The sequence below is a fragment of the Glandiceps talaboti genome, chromosome 19 (assembly GCF_964340395.1).
Source record: "Glandiceps talaboti chromosome 19, keGlaTala1.1, whole genome shotgun sequence".
Lineage (NCBI taxonomy): Eukaryota > Metazoa > Hemichordata > Enteropneusta > Spengelidae > Glandiceps > Glandiceps talaboti.
The window spans coordinates 13,946,672-13,957,448 of NC_135567.1; the positions used below are offsets into that span (position 1 = coordinate 13,946,672).

A 10,777-nucleotide genomic window follows, 5' to 3' on the forward strand; every position below is an offset into this window, starting at 1 on the left:
GTACATTCAATGCAAGTTAAACTGGTAATCCAGCCTTCGGTTTACTAAGGGGTGAAATACTTTATTTAAATGCCCTACATTTACTATATCGAAAATTCTTCTATTTCTGAATTTGACATGTTAAAGAAATATTTGTATCTAAGTATACAAACAGATTCCCATTAGAGGTAAAATTAATGTAGGATGAAAACTAAAATGACTAAAAATCCCCTCTACCCCAAGAAGAATTTAGTGTTTTTATCTTGCATTGAACTGTCAACAAAACTACATACTGGCTTTGTATTCATAACACTAAACATTTTCAATTTTGGCTAATTTAGTGAGGCCTCAGGCTGCACTTGACAGATTAACATTAAGGATGGGGTATATATTTGAAATTTTATCTCGCCAATCAAAAACCCAAATTTATCATATCTTGTTTTCTTACAGATGCGAATGATGAGACAACGCATAGTATTACTGGAGGAGGAAAACGCTACATGTGCAAGACCACCCCATAATGAGACGTCGTTATGACAACCAATGACAACACATGGGAGTCCATACCGTCACCATGACAACTCATATTTACCTAGTAACCATGGAGTCTAGAACTGTGTTTTGCAGAATACTGATAGAAGCAAGTCGTTGCAACGTCAAGATGGTGGCGTCACTTCCATGGGTTTTTTTATTGGTCAGTTTTATACAACGCTGCCGTTTTTCATAAGTACTTTATGTACTTAACAAAGAAGTGTGAATTTCTGCACAACCAATGATCAGTGATCATGCCAGCCAGGTGTGGTGTTTTTACACCTGGGTTACATTATGTAATCTCTAGTGCTTAATAGCCAATCAAAATTCAGTAACTTACCACAGTGTAGCTTTAAAGTCAGCAGTGCATCAGACATCTCTCCAAGCTATTGGTTCATGGAGTATATCAGCTTCTGATTGGTCAGTTTGAATGACTTCCTCAGCTGATTGGCTGTTTCAGATATCAGTTAAGTTTTCCATAGATCCAAGTTTGAATTTGGAGTCAGACTTTGATGCCATTTTATTTACATGTTTGTTGTCACTTTCCTCCATCGTCATAGCAACTGTGAGCCTGCAACTGTATGATAATCATCCCTAATCAAAAAATTTGTATCTGTTACATTAAAAGGAGTGAGATTTAAAAGTGCGCCCTCTAGTGATTATATTCAGACATTTTTAGTTTTCGCACCATGATGCGAGTTTAATTAAATCAAAATTATTGAAACATGCTGATCTCCAACCCCATCCCATCTCCCCAACTTTGTAAATAAATAACTATTTTGGTATCACATGCAGAATTACTTAATTCACTGCGAAAACAAATTTGTGACCCCAAATAAAATTGTCTAATTTGTAGATGTGTACTTCTGTCCTACAACATATTTGAGATGTTTCATCACACAGGGTTAACTTTCATTCCCATGGCATGGACATTTTGTACCACAGAGGGCGCACTTTGTTTCAATTGTTAGCTCAGCTCTGTTGAGGGTTTTTAATAGCTTTAAGACCAGTATTGACATTGCAGTATTTTTACACACTTTTCTAGTAAACAAAATCAGATCAAACTCTGATTGGCCGATTTAAATAATACTATCACCCCATTGGCTAATAGATAAACATCAGTCACCAGAAGATGTCTATATTGTCAGCTGATTGGCTGATTCAAAGATACAAATCATTAACCAACCAATCACAACTACTTGCACAGAGAATCTATGTTTATGCTGATGTCATGATGTTAAAGTCTCGATCTTCCTTTTTTTAATTTTATGCAAATTTGGTATAAAAAGTTATTTTTATTTCGCAAAGTATTACATCATCTACGGCCATGCAATGATAATCAGACTACACCGAACTGTCATAAGAAAGTAAAGAATTACATCATTGAATCATTAGCTTCTCTGATTGGCTGATTTAAATAATACCGTCACCTCATTGGCTGACAGGAATATTTAAATTTAATATATTGGTTTCTCTGATTGGCTGATTTAAATAATACTGTCACCTTATTGGCTAATAGGAATATTTCAATGAACTATACAGTCATTGATTGCTCTGATTTAGAAATTGCTGTCATCTGATTGCTTATAAGGCAGATATATTTCAATTTGATAATAATCATTCGTTTCTCTGATTGGCTGATTTAAATAATACTGTTATCTGATTGGCTAATAGATACATGCCACCTGGCAATAACAGATGGACAATCTGCTGATTTAATGATGTAAATCTTTAGAGAAAATATATTATGTCATGCCTTCCCTACTCTGCATCAAAACAACCGTAGTAGACTTTTTGTATATTTATTTGAATCATCAAGAAATGGTGTAAGACTTAGAGAAGATCACAAAATGTCACACAAGCTCAATAAACAGGGCGAGTGGGTCTGACGTCAATGCTGATTGCTGGACTTCATTTTCGCATTTCTAACCAAATTTTAAAAACTTTCACGCCTTCGATGATAACAGGTTCTGTATTTATGACTGAGATGTTGATAAGTTGATTAAAAGTTATTTCTAATGTGAGATACACAGTGCTGGGGGGGGGGGGGGGGGGGTTCTCGTTGAGCTTGTACGACATTGTGTGATGATCCCTGAAAGTTAAAAACTTTTCATAGCACACTACGACAAAACAAACCGTAAAATATTATAGATTGCCAATTTATCACTACATTAAAAAAAATATACATCTTCCATTGATAATCGTGTATAGCGCCCTCTAGTGTTGACCTAGACAACTGAGTTAGATTTATTCACTTAACCTTTGTACCACCTCATTTTAAGATTATAATTATTTTTCACCACTAAAAAACCATACCACCCACTCTGTGTATGACTGACAGAAATTCATGTGGCCATAATAGTACCCTCTAGTGTTTGCCTTGACAACCATGCTCAACAATTCAATGTATCATGTGACAGCATGGCAAAATGCTCTCTGTCTCAAAAATCATGTATAGCGCCCTCTAGTGTTGGTCTAGACAACCAACAAATTTTCTGTAGATATTCTTAATGTATGTAAAGCATGAATTTGAAAAGAATATGCAATCATTAAGGGACTCTTGAGTATGCAAAACCTTAAATGTGCATCATTTTATGTGTATGTATTTTCATTTTTCTTTTGCCTTTTTGTAAATTATTTGTTAAAAAGAATAAAATAACAAGTAATGAAAAAAAGAGTTATGTTCTTGATGGTGTGTACAAGGGACATCGTTTCAAAACACATTTGATCTTGGTCCCATTTAATGTCAAGGTCAAGGTCAAATGTTGGGGTTGAAATGAGATCATAAGTGGGGTGAAGGTCAAATGTAGAGTTAAAAATGGGGTCGGGGTCAAGGTCAAATGTGTTTTGAAATGATTTTGAGGTCAAAATGAGTGAAAGAAGGTCAAATGTTGGGGTTGAAATGAGATATGTGGAACGTTGAGTGAAGTGTGTGAAATGAGATCAAGGTCAAATGTATGTTTTGAAATAACCTTAAGGTCAAATGTATTTGACAGCTCTTTCAAACCATACATTTGACCTTCAACTATTCCCCTTTCGGATATTCATTTCAGATGTTTTTGTCTCCTTGGCAACAGAAATTTGAGAAACTACCTTTATCATGACATGAAACAAAATGAGGTGAAGGTCAAATGTATGTTTTGAAATGAGATCAAGGTCACAGTTCTAATTAAATTGTTCACAGTTCCCTGTCATTTGCCATTGAAATCTCCTTCCCCCCCCCCCACCCCACCTCTTTAATTGTCTAGTTCAAAGATAACAGTGAATGGTCACAGGAACAAACACCAAACTAAACAAGTATGGCTAGCAATAAGTACCATATCCATAGTAACAATCTAAGGACAGCCTATTTCTAATTTAACAATAGTGATGGGTGGGCAAGTGAATAAACACTTTAAAATTGAGTCGTGCCTCGCAACAATCACCATTCACATAGCAACAGCAAAAAAGCACAAAAGATAGCAAGAGTGATGGGTAGACATGTGAACAACCATCTAAGAACACAAGTGTGCCTAGCAACAAGGACCACACCCATAGGAATGAACAAAACCTATCAGATATAATAATGATGGTCATGTGATGGAACTGTCAAATGCCTAGCAACAAGGACCACACCCATAGCAATGAACAAAACCTATCAGATATAATAATGATGGTCATGTGATGGAACTGTCAAATGCCTAGCAACAAGGACCACACCCATAGCAATGAACAAAACCTATCAGATATATGAACATGCATGTATGAAATTTGCAGAGTTTATGAATATCTAGGATTTTTAGGTGATGGAATAGAGGGGCAGAGTGGTAAATCAGAGAATGTTATTAAGCGAACAACTTTCTTTTGTAAAAGAAGGAGAGGTTCAAGTGCAGAGGGATACGTGTTGCCCCAAATTTCAATACAATAATTTAAATGTGGTAGGATTAGGGCATTATACAAAAGAACAAGTGTTGATTTTGGAATGTAATGGCGAATTTTTGACATGAGACCAACCTTAGGGCTTATAGCATCTTTAACTTTCTGTATATGTGATATCCATTTTTTCCAATGACTAATCTCCACGACCGGTCGTATGGTCGTGGCATCTATTTTGGGCCAAGCGACGTAATATTGGCCCTAATTTTACATAAATATGATTGAAGTTTAGGATGATCGAGAATAGCTGACAAGTGTATATGGACTTTGATCGATACTTGTACACCTTTGCCAACACCTTCGCCACCTCTTACTCATGCCCATAAGAAACGTAATTCATTTGTTTTAGTTTGTAATAGGAAACGGGAACATGAACGATTTGTCCTATTGCAACGCTTACTATTTCATGCACCCATTTACATCGTATCGATATTGGTTCCCAAGTTACTACATCAACCCTGATAGTAGATATTGGTTCCAAAGTTACTACATCAACCTTGATAGTAGATATTGGTTCCCAAGTTACTACATCAACCTTGATAGTAGACATTGGTTCCCAAGTTACTACATCAACCTTGATAATAGACATTGGTTCCAAAGTTACTACATTAACCTTGATAGTAGATATTGGTTCCCAAGTTACTACATTAACCTTGATAGTAGATATTGGTTCCCGAGTTACTACATCAACCTTGATAGTAGACATTGGTTCCCAAGTTACCACTTCAACCTTGATAGTAGATATTGGTTCCCAAGTTACTACATCAACCTTGATAGTAGATATTGGTTCCCAAGTTACTACATCAACCCTGATAGTAGATATTGGTTCCCAAGTTACTACATCAACCCTGATAGTAGATATTAGTTCCCAAGTTACTACATCAACCTTAATAATAGACATTGGTTCCGAAGTTACTACATCAACCTTGATAGTAGACATTGGTTCCCAAGTTACTACATTAACCTTGATAGTAAATATTGGTTCCCAAGTTACTACATCAACCTTGATAGTAGACATTGATTCACAAGTTACTACATCAACCTTGATAGTAGACATTGGTCTCCAAGTTACTACATCAACCTTGATAGTAGACATTATATTGTCGGAGTCACACCGAGACTTTGAGATTATCAACACCAAACATCAGGGTGTACAATGTACATACTTAGTAGTTTAGTGAAGTAATAAAGAAATATGACTTCTAACTCTGGTGACCATTCTGAATATTTAATAAGATAATGTGACTAATATTAGCATATCTTTGAAAACATGTGTTTGTCTTAAAGGGACATGGTCTGCAACTTTTGTGTATTTCTTTGTATTTTTGTTTCCTTTTTAAAGGTTACTTATATTATACCACTTACTGTAACTTGTCTAAACAGCGGTTAGTCACTGGCAAACCTGTATGCAATAAACTGCTGTGATACGATATCTGATTAAATGGTACGTTTTTTTAATCGACCCCTGACCCCGTTCAAACCAGTAAGGTCGAAGTTCAAACATGAGTATTTGACCCGGTTATGCTTGATTATATAATATGAATGAAGTTTTATGGTAGTTGCTATTTTCATTTACCAGTTTCACCCCCCCCCCCCCCCGCCAGCCAATGTAGAGAGTTAAAAATTGCATATAGGTATCCAACATCAGCACAAAGTGTAGATATTCTGTTGTCATGGCAACAAAAAAGTGTTGCTATGGTAACATTACGTTTAACTTACCTGAAGGCCAGTCATTGATACTTGATACTATATCTGAATGTTGACGTTTGATAAGTTTTTATCTATAGTGGAAAGTATATAACCTAGTCCAGTGGTTATTATATCCGTGGTAAGAATCCCTAAAAGATCGGTTGCCATGGCAACAGCCACCTTTTGGTTGTCGTGCCAATACTTCAAACATATGCTTAGCAACTGTTCTTTGTGTTTCTTGGCTAATTTAATGTACATGCATACACAATTCCAGTCATTCAACATGATACTAATGGTGTTCATTAATGCTATTCATATGTGCATATATGCAAATTAACACTAATTCATGCAAATATTTAAATGAGTATTTCTCTATAAATTAACCCTGACCTTGGTGAATGGCACCACTCATATGAAAGCTGGTCAAGTATCTCAATCCAGTAAAAACTCAAAATTGAAAATTTGACCCTTAAGGTCACTTTTGTCATCTGACGGCTCATCTATTATATACACGCACACACTTGTCAATACAAAACCCACGGTGAGTTTTCATTAATTCATTATTTTGTCATTCATACAATCGTGTTTATTATTTATATTTCATGTTTCTTTCTTTGTAACATTGATCGAGTTTCTGATCTCTTTGTGTCACAAGATCTAAAATCTGTTTACAGAGTTATCAATAAAATGAACTGGTTGATAATAAACTTACATCATTTCTGTACTTTGAGCTTAGTGTACGTGTCAAAAGTCATAGTGAACACAATGGCAGTTAAATCAACAACCTTTTCAGTGTTTTTACTGATTATTGTCGTTGTTGTCGTGTATCTGGCATTTCAGATATTTCACGAAGAAAATCATGTGACCATAACACTATTAGAAAAAGGATATGTACAAGTTCAGGGTCAAAGCCGACACTACATTCTCTCAACGGGAGAACTTGTTGATACAAACAACACAACTAAATTGCAGGCTAGACTACCTGGAGCCAATGTTCTGATTATTGGTGGTGTACGGACAGGTTCTTCTTTCGTAGGTGAATTCTTTCATTCAAATCCTCAGTTTTTCTATCTTTTCGAGCCACTGTTTTATTTCGAAATGTCACCACTAAAGTTCGATTTGTGTGTGGATGGAAGGAACTTACTAAATGATCTTTATACATGTGACTTTGAGGGAAACACACAGAGATGGAAAGAATATTTTCAATGGCCCGCACGTACTATTGGCAAGGTAGCAACCACAGAATGTCAGCGACCAACATATGACAATGTCGTACAGTGTTGTAAAAATGCAGTACACAGGGTTATAAAAATCGTCCGTCTTTTCGATGTCCAATGCCTTACATCTCTGATGGAAAATCCTGACTTAAATGTAAAAGTTATCAACATCGTCCGCGACCCAAGAGCTATGATGACGTCACTAATGTTTGCTCATCATTCAAATTGGTTTATGAACGAAATTGACGACAAAAACAAAATGTGGGACGTTAGCGATTTGGTTGAATTTGTAACAGAGATATTGGTACATTATTGTCATCAGATGTTGAGAAATTATATCTTATACACTGCTAACAGCCCAGAATGTCTGAAAAAGAACTTCCTAGTTTTGCGTTTTGAAGACATCGCAATGAACCCTGGGAAATATGCTGACATCATGTACTCTCATGTTGGAAGCGAGATTCATAACGACGTCTATGATTGGATAAGCAAGATCACTCAAGTAAACGATGGTGTTCATGGTGACTTTACAACAGAGAAACGTTCATCAGCTGTGGTAAATGACTGGCGTGGAAGAATAACTTGGGAATTAACTAAAAAAATACAGACTTTCTACGTATGTCAAGAATATATGCATAAATTACATTATAACATTGTTGTCAATGAAACTACACTGAGAAACAAAGACATCTCTTTGATAACATAACTATGGTAACACCTTATTACTAAATAAAGTATACCACAATAAGTGATGTAGGCAATTCACCTGGCTTACTAGAGTACTTGTGATTTATGAGCTGGCTGGACCTGTTCCTTAAACTGCCAGAAAACAGTGCAGAAAGACCTGGTGCTGTAATTCTCTAGTACGGTCTAGTTCTTTTATTGGTCACTTGGGTTTCCAGCAATGCATGTTGCCTCCTCTGTAGAACGTATGGATATTTGTACACTTGTATGTCTCATGTATTTTTGGTTCCTTTTTATACTTTACTTTTGTCCCTCGGACAGGACATAACATAGAGGTCCCGTGTATCGGAGTACAATACCCAATGAACATTAACGTACAATCTACACTTTTTCATAAAATGAAGGGTGATAACCCATTGTTGTGTTTTTAAACCTGTAATTTTTTTTTTAAATTCCTTGCTTGTCTAGCATTTTTTGATATTCTGAGCAGCAGCGAACCAATTTGTTTGGCCATTTAGGAGATCTCTTTATCATTTATTCCTGTATTCCTATTGTTCGCAATTGCAATTTCACTACTTATACAAAAAATAAATGTAGTATAGCACAACTTAGACTGTAAGATACGTCGTGACGTTTCGCCCTCACCGGCTAGGGGTTGGCCGATGTTTGAGGGCGCACCGTCATGGCGTACCTTACAGACTAAGCACAACTGGAAGCTATAACTAACTTGATCTTAAAAAGGCTGGGTATTTACAATGCTGTAAACTGCAGGCCTCTTTCCGACACAGTCAAGTCCAATATTTTATTGCTTCAGTAGAAACGTGCTCTGCCTAATGAGATTGTAACTGGACGTTACTAGTATATGTCAGCTAGAATTCTGATATGCAAATGATATGCAAATGATATGCATATTCATTTCAGATGTTTTTGTCTCCTTGGCAACAGAAATTTGAGAAACTACCTTTATCATGACATGAAACAAAATGAGGTGAAGGTCAAATGTATGTTTTGAAATGAGATCAAGGTCACAGTTCCAATTAAATTGTTCACAGTACCCTGTCATTTGCCATTGAAATCTCGGCCCCCCACCCCCACCCCACCTCTTTAATTGCTAGTTCAAACATAACAGTGGATGGTCACAGGAACAAACACCAAACGAAACAAGTATGCCTAGCAATAAGTATCCATAGTAGCAATCTAAGGACAGCCTATTTCTAATTTAACAATAGTGATGGGTGGGGGCAAGTGAATAAACACTTTTAAAAATTTAGTCGTGCCTCGCAACAATCACCATTCACATAGCAACAGCAAAAAAGCCAACAAGATAAACATAAAAGATAACAAGAGCTAGACATGTGAACAACCAACTAAGAACACAAATTTGCAAGGACCACACCCATAGCAATGAACAAAACCTATCAGATATAATAATGATGGTCATGTGATGGACCTGTCAAATGCCTAGCAACAAGGACCACACCCATAGCAATGAACAAAACCTATCAGATATAATAATGATGGTCATGTGATGGAACTTTCAAATGCCTAGCAACAAGGACCACACCCATAGTAAAATGGCAGTCTGTTACAAGGTACAAGGCAAAGTAAAATAAAATAAATTGTGTTCCAACTGATCCTAGTTTCAGACCCAAAACATTTTTCCTAACATTTTTCTTAACATGTATGACAAAAAGATAAGAAATTCTTTGTCTTCTTGACCTTCATGCACATCTGTTTACTTTTCTCAGTGATGTCTGTACATATTTCATCAAACTATCACAGAAGGGGTATATGCTGACCGACATTTTATTTGTTTTTGAATCAAAGGAATATTTTTCAACAATATTAAAATGATGAGATAAATAAAATAAAATAAAATAAAATCCCAACCAATCTACTTTTACTTTCTGAGGTTTCTGTTGTCGGAAACATGCAATTATTTTATTTTAATTATTTGTTGATTATTCATAAAATAAACACAAATGTACATATCAAGCATGGCATATTTGCATACTTTTTTTAATGTTTAATCACCCACAATGTTGTCACCTTTGCAATATTTATCAATATTTGGCTGTTGCTATGGATATGGTCTTGTTGCTATGAGCATGTTGACCAAAAATATCAAAAACATTTACTAAAAATAGAAACTGATTGTATCAATTTGCGGGGAATTGACATTAACAAATCTGAATAGCCTTACCCCAAGGCACATCAACACCAACTATCAAAGCAATCTGACCAGTGATTTGGAAAAGAAGTCGAAAATATCATTTTTGACCAAAAAAATTTGCCATTGCCAAAACTGGAATATGACTCATATCAACTTAGCATGAACAAATCTAAATAGCATCCATCCAAGGAACATGCACACCAAATATCAAAGTAATCCAACCACAAGTTTCGTCACTGAAGTCGAAAATAGCACTTTTGACCAAAACTACCAAAATAATTTGCCAAAAATAGAAAATGGCTAATATCAACTTTGTATTAACAAACATAAATATCGTCCCCTCCTAGAAACATGCACACCAAATATCAAAGTAATCCAACCACAAGTTTCATCACAGAAGTCAACAATATATTTTTTGGCCCCAAAAAATTTGCTCAAATTAGAAAATGACTAACATCAACCCGGCATGAACAAACCCGAATAGCTCCCCACTCCCACTCCCCCTCCCCTCCTCCCCTCCTCCCCCAGGGGACATGCACACCAAATATCAAAGTAATCCAACCACAAGTTTCGTCACTGAAGTCGACAA

The 10,777-nt window shown here is 35.9% G+C and overlaps 1 protein-coding gene across 4 annotated transcripts in view; it reads left to right on the forward strand.

The window, feature by feature from the left end:
* LOC144450319 (colorectal mutant cancer protein-like) overlaps window positions 1-2,544 on the forward strand; it is a 234,225-nt gene extending 231,681 nt beyond the window's left edge. For all 4 annotated transcript variants that reach the window (XM_078140917.1, XM_078140918.1, XM_078140919.1 and 1 more), the window contains one exon: window positions 430-2,544. In XM_078140917.1, the coding sequence (XP_077997043.1) occupies window positions 430-516 (87 nt within the window). In that variant the 3' untranslated portion in view covers window positions 517-2,544. The remainder of the gene's footprint in view (window positions 1-429) is intronic.
* The last annotated feature ends 8,233 nt before the right edge of the window (window positions 2,545-10,777 follow it).